We start from the raw sequence: 16,543 nt of genomic DNA on the forward strand, positions 1-16,543 counted from the left end.
CACCCCTTGTTTCCATGTACATGTGGATCTGAATGGGAACAAAAGTAACCAAGTAGTAGAAAGAGAGGAATCTGCTCAGCCCCTCAAAATCACTGCTTGTCCCTCTAAAGCCTTCCCAAGAAGTAATCTGCTGAGTCTCTGTTACACTGATTTGGAGTTTAAAGAGATTTGCTATGTCACCAAACACTCTAGCAACTTTCTACAGATGTATTGTGGAGAGCATTCTAACTGGTTGCATCACCGTCTGGAATGAAGGGGTCACTGCACAGGACTGCGGAAAGCTACAGAAAAATACAAACTCAGCCAGCTCCATGATGGGCACTAGCCTCTCCACCATTGAGGACACCTTCAGAAAGGCAGTATCCATTATTAAGGACCTCTGTTACTCAGGACATGCCCTCTTCCCATTGCTATTATCAAGAAAGGTGTACAGGAGCCTAAAGACACACACTCAACATTTCAGGAACAGTTTCTTCCCCTCCACCAGCAAATTTCTGAATGGAAATGAACCCATGTACACTACCTCACTACTTTTTGTGTTCTCTTTTTGAACTATTTAATTCAATTTACATATATTTTTATTGCCATTTATTGTTTTTATTATTATGTATTTCATTGAACCGATGCTGTAAAAACAACAAATTTCACGGCATATGCCAGTGATATTAAACCTGATCCTGATCCTGGTTCACTGTCTCTGACCATAATCTACCTTGGATATGGAGGTGAGACCTGTCTACAATCTTCAAAGTGAAATGGTGCAGAAGTCATCCAAATCCTGTGGGATCCGAGAAGGAAATCCCCTGAGCCACCAGATATTTGACTCTGTTGACTCCATTAGCATAGTGTTTCCATTACTCATACAAGCACAGTTTTCCTTTGAGTAAATGGCCATTTCCTTTCCAAGTTAGAACAAGACATGTCTGTGAAATTTATCAGTACTCACACAAGATTTTGTGTGTTCTGTCGGTAACTGTGGTGTATGCGTGTGAGCAGTGATGTGTCCAGAGGTTTGTTATTTCTCCATGGGATCTCCCAAAGGATTCTTATTGATCATTGCTTAAGGAATACTGCACTGGCAATGGTGCTTGAGCAAGGAGAATGATCAAATGTTGGCTTTTTTTTAGAAAATTCTCTGCAGAATCATAGCTAAAATTCCCTTACCAGCCAAAAACTAGTACAGTGGAAAACTGCTTATTTGGGCAGCATCCATCACCACTCTTTGGGTGTCCTTGACATTGAAGTAGCTAATATAAGCCTTGCATTTCCTTTACACTAGAGACTCTTCAGATGCCAGATATCTCAAGCAACACTGACACAAAATGCTGGAGGAACTTAACAAGCAGGCAGCATCTATGGGAATTAACATTTCAGGCTGAGACCCGGTTACAAGGAGAAGGCAGGAAAATGAGGTTTGAAAGGGATAATAAATCAGCCATGATGGAATGGCAGAACAGACTCAATGGACCAATTGGCCTAATTCTGCTCTTACGTCTCATGGTCTTATCAGGTTTTTTGAAAGAACATTACATAACATTTGAAGGGAAATGTTATGTTGGGAAAGAGAGGAATGGAATAGTACTACCAAAAAGAGGAAGGTATAATGGATATGACAGACCACCAATACCCCAACCCACCAGACCTTCCCTACATTATGAGATATCCAATCCATTGAGAATGACTCTCCTATGGAGCAGGCCACCTGACCAGTGTTATGTTTTGTAACTTCAAAACTTTAAATTAATTCAAGGAAAACACTGGAATTCAGGAATATGCGTATTAATTCATCTTTGCTTTAAGCAAGGCGCACATGTATCACATGATGACGTCCTCAATTTACGTATTTTTACGTATAACCTGTAATTAAGTATTTAATTGAACGAACATGCATAATTATTCCTTAAATATTATTAAATACACAACAATCAGCGAGCACCTCAAACACTCTTTTGAACAGGACAAGGGAATCAATGGAAGTGAAGAACAAATTCTTTGCGACTGCTGACACGAGTTGCTCTATGTGGGCAGTTAGCACAATTGCTTGACAACGGCAGCAATCACCAATCGGGGTTCGATTCACGCCGCTATCTTAAAAAAGTTGGTACATTCCCCCTGTGACCGCGTGGATGCTCCAAATCCTCCTGCGTTACAGAGACATGTGGGTTAGGGTGAGGGAGTTGTGGGCATGCTATGTTGGCTGCCCCCAGCACAAAGCTTGCTGATTTGATCTGACACGAATGGTGCAATTCACTGTATGGTTCGATGGACACGTAATAAATCTTTAATCTTTATCAATGAGTTTGAATCCCTGTATCAAGACCAGACCCTACATAAAGTTACACAGCACAGAATCAGGCCCTTCAGCCCATCTCATCCATGCTGACCAAAGTGTCTCATATGTCCAAATGTCATTTAAAGTACACTAGATTTCAGAATCAGGTTTATTATCGATGTGTTATGTGGGTCGGAGGCAAGAGACGAACTGGTTTGGCTCGCTGCTCCGCGTGGTTTGATCCACTTTGTGCTGGACGGAGGCTGTGGCCTGCAACTAGTGGATTTCTGAATCAGCTGCAGTGATGCCTAGTGTGGTAAGCTTCAGTTCTGAATACTATTTGCTTGCTTTTTAGTTTGCACTATTTGTTTTTCTTCTCTGGGTGTCTGATGGTCTTCTTTTGTTTTTAATGGGTTCTATTACTGATGCACCATCAATAACTCTCTGAGACGTGAGGCGAGATATTGGTTTTTATTGACTGGAAGAAAGAACAAGCAGTAATTGACCACCATGCTACATCCTGGAGACTGAGGGCAGGGCTCAGGCCTCAATCGCCTTTATACCGGGGTCTGTGGGAGGAGCCACGGTCAGTGGGAGGAGCCACAGGAGCAGTCAGTGGTGGGGGGGGGGGGGCGTATCCAGACAGGTATATGTAGTTCACCACAATTACCCACAAAGCAGTAAAACAGTACCCATAATGTAGGAAAGCAGCATCCATCAGCAGAGATGCTCACCACCCAGGCCAGGCTCTTTCCTCACTCCTGCCATCAGGTAGAAGGTACGAGACCCTCAGGACTCGCACCACCAGGTTCAGGAACAGTTACTACCCCTCAACCATCAGGCTCTTGAACAAAAGGGAATAACTACACCCACTTGCCTATCCTCTGAGATGTGTCCACAATCAATGATCGCACATTAAGGACTCTTGTTATTTCATTGAACCATAGAACCATAGAACATTACAGCATAGAAACAGGCCCTTCAGCCCTTCTTGACTGTGCCAAACCATTTTTCTGCCTAGTCCCACTGACCTGCACCCAGCCCATATCCCTCCATACTCCTCTCATCCATGTACCTGAAAAAGTTTTTCTTAAATGTTGACATTTACAACTTCATCTGGCAGCTCATTCCTCACTCCCACCGCTCTCTGCGTGAAGAAGCTCCCACTAATGTTCCCTTTAAACTTTTGTTCTTGCTTTTTACGTATTTATATTTGCGTTTGCATAGTTTGTTGTCTTCTGATTTTTCATTGATCCTGTTTACAGTTACTATTCTATAGATTTGCTGAGTATGTCCGCAGAAAAATGGCATATATGTACCCTGATAATAAAATTTACTTTCAACTTAGTACTTTGGGCTTCTTTGTTTCGCGGCTGCCAGTAAGGAGGTGAACATTGTATAAAGTATATGTACTTTGATAATAAAATTTACTTTGAATTTTGATGTGAAATTTATTGTCTAGCAGCAGCAGTAAAGTGAAAAGACATAAAATTCCTGTAACTTACACAAGTAAATAAGTAATGTGAAAACTAAAAGGAATAGTGAGGTATTGTTAGCGGGTTCATGAACAGAGGGGAAGAAGTTCTTCCTGAAACAACAGATGAAGGCGTAAGTTCAGCTCTCTTTATCTCTGAGGTCTTCATACTAATTCAAGAGGCTTGTGCAGGGATAAATATTTTCATAGACTGTCCTCTCGCTAAACACAGAGGCCATCTGACAGGCAAGAGGGAGATCTGCGTCTGGCTCTGTGGAAATGCATTCACTAAATGAATGAATGGGTGTCGGGGAGGAGATACGTTTCTACCAAGGAAATGTAAGGTGCTCCTTCCCACCGCTCTCCTGCAGGTCACCCTTGGGCAAGGTGTAGCACCTGGTTAGCTCCCTGATCAGGGTCACGTGAAACCATGAGAGCAGGTGATGGATGGCCGTATCACAAGTCCTGGTTATGTGATCACTGACGCCAGGCAGACTATCTCTGAAGAATATTGATAATAGCCGGGGTCCACCATCTTGTCTAGAAAAATTTTCCAAGAACAATCATGGTTATGGATAAGACCATGACCTCCCATGTCATATGACATGGCATATAATAATGACAATGAAATAAATGAATGCCCTGATGCATTGGTCTGAATTTTGGATGCAAATGACTACACTGGGACGCAAACCAGAGGATGTGTTGGAGTGCAACCTGAGATGAATTTCCAGGCCTAGGGGGAAATCTGGACTGGTGGACGCAGCCAGGTCTGTCACAGATAAAGCCCTCCCCACCACTGAGCACACCTCCAAGAAACGCTGGCTCAAAGAAACAGAATCCATCATCAAGGACCTTCACCATCCAGACCATGGTCTCTTCTCTCTGCTGCCATCGGGAAGGAGATACAGGAGCTTTAGGTCCCACACCACCAGGTTTAGGAACAGTTATTGGCCTCCAGCCATCAGATTCTTGAACTGGTGTGGATAACTTCACTCACCTCTACACTGAACTGATTCCACAACCTATGGACTCACTTTTAAAGATCCCACATTGCATGGTCTCAATATTATTCAACCATTCAATTGTTTATTTATCTATTTACTTATTTACTAATCTATCAATCCATTTATTTGTCTATTTATTTATTATTTGCCCAGTTTGTCTTCTTTTGCACACTGGTTGTTTGTCAGTCTGTAGTTTTCCATTGATTCTACTGTGTTTCTTTGTTCTGTTGCGAATATCTACAAGAATTCGGGTGGTATATGGTGACGTATACATACTTTGGTAATTAATTTTACTTTGAACTTTAAAGCTGTTGACCAAAAAAATCCATGGCAGTTAGATAGCCTTCTGCAGCAGATGAACGTCTCCAAAGTGCCTTTAGTCAATAGGCAGCCTTAGTCTGGTCACCGCCAGTTGAATCAAGGGCTTGGCACAGGCTTACAGCTCCAACAAAAGGACCTATTGATGAATCCCGTCATTGGCTAACAGCCTGGAAGGCAGCAACTCTCTCCATTGAAGCACACACTCTCTCTCACACACACACACACATATATACAGTTTGACTGCATTACTAGCAGAGACACAGAGCCAACCTTGTTTCAAGGCAGGCCGGGAATAATCAAGGAGCTCTTAAGAATCTAGACAATATTTTTTCGTGTAGATTGCAGACTTCACAACACTCCCACATATCCTTGCAGTAGTAATATTGCAGTCCACTCATTATCCACCAATACACCATCCTTCCCCCAGCAGAAAAAAATACACTCAGTGGCCACTTTATTAGGTACAGCTGTATACCCGCTCACTAATGCAAATAGCTGATCAGCAATAAACATGTCAGCAACTCAATGGATACAGTAATTCAATAAGGCGACAGTAACTCAGTAAGCATGTGTTACAACAGTGGTGCACAGAAAAGCATCTCTAAATGCACAACACATCGAACTTTGAAGTGGATGGGCTACAGCAGCAGTAGACCATGAACATACATTGAGTGGCCACTTTTTTTAGGTGCATGAGGTGGCCTCTGAGTGTGTATTTGGTACTTTGAATGTGTAGATAGATCAAAAGTTGCCTTTTCCCAGGGCTGAAATGGTTGCCACAAGAGGACACAGGTTTAAGGGAGTAGGTACAGAGGAGATGTCAGGGGTGAGTTTTTTACTCAGAGAGTGGTAAGTGCATGGAATGGGCTGCCGGCAACGATGGTGGAGGCGGATACGATACGGTCTTTTAAGAGACTTTTGGATAGGTACATGGAGCTTAGAAAAATAGAGGGCTATGTGTAAGTCTAGTAATTTCTAAGGTAGGGACGTGTTCGGCACAACTTTGTGGGCCGAAGGGCCTGTATTGTGCTGTAGGTTTTCTATAATTATAGACATAGTCAAGGTGTGTGTGTATGGGGTGTCCAGGGAAAGGCAGCACCTCTGGTGAAGGGAGTTGTCATGTCCAGTTTGGGGCAGCTCAATCACCTTTGATCCTCACCAGACATTCAGCTCTCACCTGTGGCTCCAAGTAGCTTTTTTTAAGCGTGTCACACCAGACAGTCAGCCATTCTTGTCTGGCGCGTGGTGTCAGGATTGGTCTCCTTTCAGATTAACCTGGTCACAATATGAATGTTCCTGACTCGACCCTTGTCTATTCTGACGCCGAGTAGCCAGCTCGATGCTCAGCCTGGCACGGATGGAAAGCGTACCCGGGGGTTGGGGGGGCCCAACTGGGTTCAAACTCAGGATCCTTCGCTCCGGAGTCCGGCGCTGATGCCATTGCGCTGCCAGCCCGCCTAGTAGCTGTTTGCACGTGATAGCTGTGACACTCCAGTACACTGCTTCAATAGGCAGGCTAAACCAGATGAGGGTAGCTGGTGGGCCCCATACCCCAGTGAGACAGGGACTGCCAGACCTGGCGTGCAAAGTCAGTTCCAGTGGACTGGGCGGATGAGATCAACAGTGAGCGCCAATGGCCAGGGAGGAGGTCCTGCAACACTTTGTAGAGCGTGAAAGGCATGACAAGGCACAGAAGAAGTCATGGTCATCACTGCAATCGAACGACCCCAGGTGTGATAAGTACTCGTACCACTGGACCAGTCTTTTAAGATCAAAACAGTGGAACGTCCCCAGTGCAACGGCTTTCCCACTTTAAAAACTTCCCTGCACAGGTTTCTCTGTCACTGTCAGATACAACGGACAACCAAACATAGTCATAGAATCGGTTTGACAGTTTGATGGTGTGTTTTCGGGGAGTTTGAGCGATCTGGTGCTTTGCTGTCTCTGAAAGGGCTCCATGAGATATGTGGTCTTGAGGTGAAGAAGCCTGGAGACTTGAAGAACGGTGAGAGCCCATTTCTCGTTGACCTCGCCAAGTAAAGTGTCAAAGAAGATTGAAACTATGGAGCCGAGTACAGAAAGCGAGCAGGCATTCAGCACTGTCTAACAGCCTCTAGCTCACTGCTTGCTGGAGGAAGGTGTCTGCGTGTGACAACCTCTCTCTCCCTCTCGCTCACTGCTCCTGAGGGTAAGTTCTTGGTCTCTGTCCTCGACGCTGTCGAAGGCTGGTGCCAAAGTTCTGGGTCTGTGGTTTGTGGATGGAACTCAGCATTTCAGATTATGATGCGTTCTGCTTTCTGGTCACTCCTTCTTCTGGTGCTATTTTGGGCGATTTTGAATAGCCTGCAGATATAAACACTGAGCTGAACCGAATTTCACACCTGGAATCTTTCGATTTAGTGTTTTATATACAGTGTCTTTTGCTTTTTATTTGTTGTGGTTTTTGTGTTGGGGTGGGGTTGATGTTTTTCTTTGAGTGCATTCCAAAGCCTCAGGTGGCTTTGTTTCGTGGCTGTCTGTGGGAAGACAAATCTCAGGGTTGTATACTGCATATATACTGTACTTTGATAATGAATGTACTTTGAAAGAGCGCTGAACAGCTCCATAATCCCACTTCATCCATGCTGACCAAGATGTCCATCGAACCTAGTCCCAGTTGCCCACATGTGGCCTAAATTCCTCTAAACCTTTCTGATCCATGTACCTGTCCAAGGGTACTTTGACGACATCTGCTTTACTTCTGAGTAGTGTGATCACTCGAGTTAAGTATGGGGTAGGACCTCGGGTGGCTGTAGAGGCTGATCCAGGATCCACACAATCTGGTGCAGTGTGGACCCAAGTAAATTACAGCTGTGTTTAGTGGTCGGGTCTTTTGGTTGTTCAGTCTCTCCTTTCGCAGCTGCTGCTTGTTCTCTGAGGCACAACGGGGCTCGTTCTCTTGTAGTGCATCTCTCTCCTGAACAGATTTCCTCCAGGAAATGTCTTCCCGGATTTTAGATGTAATGTTGAATTTCTTCAGGCTGATGTTGATGTTTCCATTGCCCACCAGGGGCTCACTGACCTTGCTGCAACTGGGAGTGAAGGATCTGTTTGGGGAAATGTGAGGTAGGCATCTGAAATGACATGGTCTATCCATCGGAATTGGTGTTGCTCTATTGTGGTGGGGATGCTGTTCATGTTGGCCTCATCCAGTGAGCTGGTCTTAGTGGATCTTTCAATTCTCAAAATTTTTCATAAGGATCTTTGCTGGTGTTGTTCCAGGGCTTTCAGGTGCCAATTGTAGGTGGTCCATGATTCAGCTCCATACGGTAATGTAGGAAGGGTGACTGCTCCAAAGACTAAAAGCTTTATTTGGACCTATAGGCTGCGATGGTCAAAAACTCATTTCCTTAATCATGCATAGGCTCCACTGGCACGACTCAGGCGGTGGTTGATCTTTGGGCCATTGTCTGTTATGAAGGAGAGACTGTTGCCAAGGTAGGGAAAGTAGTCTACATCAACAACTCTTATGGAGGTTTGGATAAATGGCTAGTTGGTGGTGGCTGGTATAGAACCTGAGTCCTTTTTATATTCAAAACAAGATGCAGGACCCTACATCCTTTGGGAAAGGCTTTCAGGTTACATCAGCGGTCTTCTTTAGAGTGTGCTGCAATGGAACTGATATCCACAAACTGAAGCTCCATGATAGTGGTGGTGCTGACCTTGTTCTTGGCCTTGAACCAGTTGTGGTTGAAGGCCAATTGTCCATTCTATACACAATTGGGACTTCCTGTAGCAGGTCTTGGCCAGTGGGATGAAGGATAGTAAATAGGCTGGGTGTAATGATACAGCCCTGTTTGACTCCTGTCTTGACAGTGAAGAATTATGATTCAGTGCCATTATTGCTGAGTACTGTGGCTGACACACCATCATGTTGTAGCCTCAGTATCCAGTAGTATTTTACCGCTGTACTGTAGAGAATCACAATCACTTGCTCCTGCAAACATTTGATTACAGGAGGAATGTCAGATTTAAATTTTGATTAGAACTTTTTAAAAATAAGAAGTTGCTGATTTAAGATAGAAATGGGACACATTTTCCATAACAGTGTTGGGATTCTTTGGAACTCTTTCTTAAAGGGCAAGGAAGCAGTTACTTTGGCACCGGAAGCATGACGACACTTGAGCTCATTTACATGAAACGCTGTCGCAGGAAAGCAGCATCTATCATCAGGCACCCCTCACCACCCAGGCCATCCTCTCTTCTCACTGCTGCCATCAGGAAGAAGGTACAAGAGGCTCAGGATTCACACCACCAGGTTTAGGAACAGTTACTACCCTGCAGTCATCAGGCTTTTGAACTATGTGCAACTTCACACAACCGATGGACTCACTTTCAATGACTCTTCATCTCAGTTCTCGATATTTTTTGCTTATTTATTTATATTATTATTTCTTCTTTTTGCATTTGCGGTTTGTTGTCTTCAGCACTCTGGTTGAACACTCTAATTTGGCTGTCATTCATTGATTCTGTTTTAGTTACAATTCCATAGATTTGTTGAGTATGCCCACAAAAAATGAATCTCATTGTTGGACTCTGATAATAAAACTTACATTGAACTTCAAACTTTCCCCAGCCCCTGCTCAGACTTGCTAGTTGACGCAAAGGATGTATTTCACTGTATGTTTTAATGAACATGTGACAAATAAAGCTAATTGAAATTTGTTTTGTGGCAGCACTACAGTGCAAAAAATTATGTTACATTAAAAATAAATAAATAGAGCAAAAATGGAACAGCGAGGTAGCGTTCATGGACTGTTTAGAAATCTGATGGCAGAAGGGAAGATGCTTGTCGAGTCTTGCAATTCTAGATCTCATGTTTTTGAAACTTTCATCCTTATCTTCATAATTCCATGCTTGACAATTCAGAGGCAGTGCTTCCTGGCTAACTTCATGGCAAGCTTGATAATCCAAAATTCAAGCTGCCTTGATTTTAAAATTTACATTCTGCTTTTCAAATATATTTCGCCAGTCCTTCATCTTCAAACCACTACAGCCATGTGGATATTTAGTGTCCTATTCCCTGTAGTTGGAGTTTAATTCAGACAAGTGTAAAATCATGCATTTTTGGAAAGTTAAACCAAGGCAGGACATACTCAATGAACAGTAGGGGGCAGGGGAGGATCACAAAACAGGGAGACTGAGGGGCATAATATATTTTCCCCTGAAAGCATCAATGCAGACAAGCTAGTGATGGCAGCATATGGCACACCTGTCTTTATTAGTTGAGGTATTAAGTACAAGATTTGGAATGTTATGCTACAGCTACACAAGATATTTGGTAATTTCTGATTGCTTTAGTACATTAAGCTAGAGGGTACAGAAAAGCTTCATAATGATGTTGCCAAATAAATGACTGGGGGGGGGGGGGGCTTCAACTATAAAGAAAGACCAAAAACTACTTTCCTTGGGAGTTTTAAGAGGCAAAGGATTATAGAATCACAAGGGTCATTGGTGTTTGGTCACAGTCTTTCTCCTAAAAAGAGGACATTGGTGAGAGAAGAGACCCAAAGGGCAAGTTTTTCCACCCAGAGGGTGGTGGATACATGGCTGCTATAGGAAACAGTAGAGGCAGGTACAAGATATTTGGATGGATACATAGATAGTTATAGAGTGTGGAAGGAAAATAGGACCAGTACAGATAGGCACTTTGGTCAACATGGATAAGTGGACACAAAGGCCCCATTTTTGTGTTATGTAACTCTTGATAACTCTGACACGATGAAACCAAAATGTCACTGCACCACCCCTGATGCTTATGTTTTCAGCTACTGCATAATTCCAGCATAAGCTCTGGAATTCCTTTCCTTTCGCATTCTGGTCATTTCTTATGATCTATCATAGAACATGCAGGCCTTTTAACCTTCACTAAGATCAATCTCTTTTCTGTTGCCTTTCATTTTTCTATCATCTACTTGCCTAAGAGTCTCAAAATGTCCCTAATGTACCTGCCTCTACTACTACCCAATAGTGCATTCCACACAACCACTGTTAAAAATACTTAATGCTGACACCCACCCTCACCCTCTAATCACCTTAAAATTATGCCCTTTTGCCCTGGGGGAAAAAATCTCTGCCTCTTATCTTGTACACTTCTATCAAGTCACTTCTCATCCTTCTTCACTCCAAAGAGAAAAGCCTGAACTCATTCAACCTCGTCATAAGACATGCTCTCCATTCCAGGTAGTTTCCTCTGCACCCTCTCTAAAGCTTTTTATATAACTGAGGTGACCACAATATTCCAAGTGTCACCTAACCAGTGACAAGTGTTCTAATCATCTGGTTGCATCTTTGTGGCTCATTGTCAACTTGTGTTTTGTTACAATTCTGTACAATGCCAGAAGATGGTTAGCTGCTTTATAAGGTGCTGAATTATTATCAGGCACAGGAATTATTAATGGTACATTTGATATAAATGGAGCAACGCCAGGAAGTGCATAATTTTCCCTCAACTATGCTGGGGAATGCCACAAAGCAGGTACTTTTAGATTACACTGGCTAGAGAACAACAATCTCTCAATAATCTAGCTCACAGTGACAGTTTGCCTTTTAGCTCTGATATTTATGGCTCTGTAGAACTGATCGCTAAATTATTGATCAGCAAAGCAAGGGCAGCCGTGTGTTATTACAGTTAACCTCCAGTGTAGAAATATCTGTAAGTTATTCCACTGTATCTAGCAAAAAGCAAAACATGATGGGCAGCTTTACCCATACGTACATACACAATTAAGAACAGAAAATCAATAGAAGTATTTCAACAGCACACAATCTAAAGGGCTGGTCCCCTCATGATGAAAATCAAAAAATGATTGAATATTCTCTCTCAAGTGCCAACAATTATAATTGACTTACATTTCTGCAGCCATCATTGGTGTTCTAAAGGAATGTTGTCACACCAATGATGAAACCATGCTGGAGAAAACATGAAGACAAGTGGCTTGGTCAATAATGTAGGCTTTAGGGAGCATTTTTAAATGAATGATGGACGGAATTCCAGTGTTGATATAGACTCAAGCTGAACAAACCTAGGGAGGTTTCAACTGAAAGCCAGGTTGGTAAATGAAGCTTAAACTTGAAGGTAAATTGTTAAAAATGGTCTAAGATCAAACAAAAATTTGCAAAAAGACATCTTTATTGGCATTCATTGTAACAAAAGTTATAGCATGTACACCTAGTTTTAATTATACACATCAATGAAACTACAATGTGATCAGGGAAATAATGTCACTCCGTAATGACTCTCACAACATACAATATACAGTGAAACTGAACAAATGGGGAAAATTCTGCCAGAGGTCTTTGGATTTTAAAAAATCTGTCAAAATGCAGATATTTGTTGGTAAAACTAGAATAGTAAAGGACAGGATAATAAAGCAAGAGTTTGAGAGTTCAGGTCTTGGATGGGATAATTTTTTTGATGAGACTAGATGTGGCTTTTATTCTGCATTCTTAAGCAATTAGTTCATCTTTGCAGACATCCAAAATGCTCATCTGTTCCAAAGTGATGCCAGCAGTCTTTTCATTCTGCCAGCCTCCTCAGATTCTTCATTTTGTTTTTAATTAGAACTGCTGTACAATTAACTTCCTGCGCACATCATGAGTGAATTTGTTAATTCTGAAGAGATCACTTTCGTAGAATGCAGACATGTTGTGAATGTTGATCTGACGTGCCTAGAAACAAAAAAAAACAAATGGAAGGTTAGAAATCCAAGGAAAACCTTTAACACACAAGACACCGCACAGTAGAACTAGTTTCCCCAACAGTTTCTTACGAACCGAACAATGAAATAAGAATCAGTTTTAAGCTTTAACTATGACTAGTAAATCTGCAATTACGTGCAGTAGAGAATTGTGAATCAAGAAGCACAAATATAATTTGTCCCCCAACAACCCACCCACCATGCTGAAGCTCTATAATCACTAGCCTGAAATCAAGTTTATTGTCATTCAACTATATACATGTATACCATCAAATGAGACAATGTTTTTCCTAACCCATATAACACACAATAACTTAAGTGAGGATAAACCCCACAGATGAATTACGCATAAACAAAGTAAACAGCAGAAGTTAAATATTGTCACGTACAGAACAGATTTAACAGTGATACTTCAAATGTGATGTGGCAAGGAGTTCAGGTACCTAATGGCCTGAGGGAAGAAACTGTTTCCCATCCTGACCTTTGTTTTTATGCATCAGTTTCCTGCCTGATGGTAAAAAGTCAAGGGGATGCTGGATGGATGAGTGGGATCCTTGCTAACACTACGGTTCTACAAATACAGCACTTTAGATAAATATCCCTGATGGATGGAAGACCCCTATGATCATTTCAGCCATTTCCATAGTCCTTTGCAGAAACCTCCAGTCTGATGCTCAGCTGTTCTTACACCAGGCGGAGATGCAACTTGTCAGGACGCTCTCAATGGTGCTCCTGTAAAATTCAATTAAGATGGGGGAGGGTTTCCTTGCTTGGCTCAATCTCCTTAGGTAATCACATTTATAAACCATTTCATTCATGTGTATAATGGAGACAGCTTCTGCAAACATTTACTTATTAGATACTTCAGCTTGGCAATAAGGGATAATGCAATTCACTGGTGAGGATCATGTAACAATCCAAAATGGGAACAGTGAACAGAACCACCTGAAAATTAGATGTAAGAACTTGTAACTTGACATTATCCAAACAGAAAATGGCTCATTGATACTATTTAAAACATGATTTGAAAGGTCTATGTGATCTAAATAGTATAACTAATCCATTTTGCAACTGCAGAGGTTTCTTAGCCAGATTGGGTAAAATAAGTCTTCCAGAATAAAAATGTTTTAGCAAGATAGGAAAATAAGCACAAAATTCCCAGTGAAGTAATTCAACTGATTGGTTACGGTCAGGAGGGTAGGGTGAAGTGGTACAATTGAAAAGAGGGTGGTATGAAAAAAAGTATCAACATTCAGGCTCAATATGTGGTAAGTATTCATACCAGAACCAATAAGTGATGAACTTCTACAGACCCTGTCCGCATCCCCGACATTCAGTGTTATAACCTTTAAATTGCTGTCAGCACCAACTTTGGATTTACTTTTGACAGAAATTTGAATGGACCATTTAAAACGGAGAATAACTTTCCAGTAAGTGACTCACGTTCTGATTTCCCAACACCTTTCCATACATGCCAGCTATTCAGAAATATGACACAAGCTCCCCACATGCTTAGATGAGCACAGATCAACACGTTAACAAATCAGAATCATCCAGCCTAAAGCAACTCTTTTGACTGTACCCCAATTTTCTACCCTAAGCCATCTATTCCATGAGATTCTGACCGGAGTTTGAACAGTCTACAAAGGCACTGCAGCAACCTGCCAAGGCCTCAATTGCAATCACTAAATCGCTATAAGAGAGAGGTGAATAGAATATTGCAAAGTCAGCTTAGATATTAGGAAACTATTACTTTTCTCATCATGGTCATTATTTTAGGAACTCCCTAAATAGTATTATATAAGTACATTATCCACATAAAAATAAGGACAGACAATAAACTGTGCTTACCAGTGACGCTACATCCCTGAATATGTTTCATCCCCCCAAAAAAAGGGGAAGGGGGAAAGATTCAAACAAGAAGCAAAGCATGCAATGTTAACTTTTAGAAAGGGCAACAAAATGAAACTGAATGGACCGAGATAATCAAATAGGTCCTTAATGTGGACACAGGTGATGAACACATAATGGCCTCATGGGGCCATGGCTGTACAATTCAGTGAAATTTGGTAATTGTGTTAACTGTCCTGAAATCAGAACAAACTGTGTCCCCATTTTCCATAGTCATAAGAGCACCACAGCACAGAAACAGGCTCTTCGGCCCATCTGGACCATGCCGAACTGTTATTCTGTCCACCTGCATCTGAACCATAGACACCCCCCCCCCATACCCCCACACATGCAAGTACTTATCCAAACTGCTCTTAAATGTTGAAATTGAACCTACATCCACCACTTCCACTGGTAGCTTGTTCCATGCTCGCATCACCCTCTGAGTGAAGAAGTTGCCCCTCAGGCTCTCCTTAAATATTCCACATTTTACTTGTAACCTATGACTTCTAGTTTTAGTCTAATCCAATCAGTGGAAAACGCCTGCTTGCATTTACCCATCTATGCCCCTCATAGATTTGAATATCTCTATCAAATCTCCCCTACATTCCAGTTCTACTCCAATGTCTTGAATCTGAAACCATCTGCCTCTTTGTCCCATGTCTTCTATTTCTGTACTGCAACAGGAACGCTATATCTATGCAGCTGTCTAATGGAACACACTTAAAATTAGATATCATTCTTGTGTTGTGGTGACCCCTAGTGGCATAAAGGCCTCTCTTGGCTGTGCCAATTTCTCTCGACAGCTTTGCCACTTTGTCCTTTACGTACACCCAGTTAGGCAAGTGGAATATTCTACCCAACTGTTCTTAAAGCCGATTCACTTTTTACCAAGGACAGCTGATTTTCCCTCCTCAGGGTTCAAGCACCCGAGGTAAAAGCACTTACTCCTTTTACCAAGATTACTGATTGAAAACCTCAGCAGGCACTGAAACACTAACAAAATGCACAAGGCAAAATACTGCACAAGCTGGAAAATGCGATAACAGAAGATACTATATTACTCTGTAGAGTTGATGTTTCAAACCTTTGAAAGATTAAACTAATTTAATGTTCGTTCTGTTTCACTTGCTACAGACTCAATTTGGGAATTCTATCAATGGGCCATTTGGGAGGAACTCTGCTTATATAATTAAAAAGTGACTTTAAGATGATCCTCAAGATTGTTATTTTAATGAATTAGATAAACTTACCAAATTTTAAAATTGAGATTAAAAGAAAATCTCTGGTTTGAAACTACCCAAGGGCAACATTGTTTCCTTACCTTTTCAACCAAATCCTTTTCTGGGATTTCAATTGCGTCCTGTTGTGCTCCATACCTGTTGCGTTGATAAGTGGCCTGTTCTGCCACCAACTGCTTCAGAACAAAGAGCAGCAGCTCATTATTGTCACGTTTGAATGCTAAATATCGTGAAAATGTCTGGGGAAAGAATCAGTAAGAAAATACATATTTAAGAGTGGTTACAAGTTTTCTTTTCCACAAAAAAATCAGTCTTTTAACAAATTTAAATAGAATATAAGTGGATAACAAACTGACACAGCTGGCAAAAAAAATTTTTTGCTTCTAGCATCAGTTCTAATTTTGCCATGATAGAATTTTTGACTTCACAATCCCCATGTAATCAATTTAGTACTTCAAATTTATAACTTTTTGCAGATGTGGATCCAAGCAACCACAAATGTCCCCAGGGAGAAAGGACACTGCATTGATCTGTCTATGTTTCCACTATTCATGAAGCCATTCAGACACTAAGAACATTAGAAAATGTACACTGAATGG

The 16,543-nt window shown here is 41.7% G+C and overlaps 1 protein-coding gene across 1 annotated transcript in view; it reads right to left on the reverse strand.

Annotated features, from left to right (window-relative positions):
* Positions 1 to 12,227: 12,227 nt before the first annotated feature.
* mcm2 (minichromosome maintenance complex component 2) overlaps positions 12,228 to 16,543 on the reverse strand; it is a 37,240-nt gene continuing 32,924 nt past the window's right edge. The window contains exons 16-17 of the mRNA XM_073072016.1: positions 16,028 to 16,183; positions 12,228 to 12,784 (exon numbers count right to left, since the gene is read on the reverse strand). Of these exons, the coding sequence (XP_072928117.1) occupies positions 12,674 to 12,784; positions 16,028 to 16,183 (267 nt within the window). The 3' untranslated portion in view covers positions 12,228 to 12,673. The remainder of the gene's footprint in view (positions 12,785 to 16,027; positions 16,184 to 16,543) is intronic.

The sequence above is a fragment of the Hemitrygon akajei genome, chromosome 19 (assembly GCF_048418815.1).
Source record: "Hemitrygon akajei chromosome 19, sHemAka1.3, whole genome shotgun sequence".
Lineage (NCBI taxonomy): Eukaryota > Metazoa > Chordata > Chondrichthyes > Myliobatiformes > Dasyatidae > Hemitrygon > Hemitrygon akajei.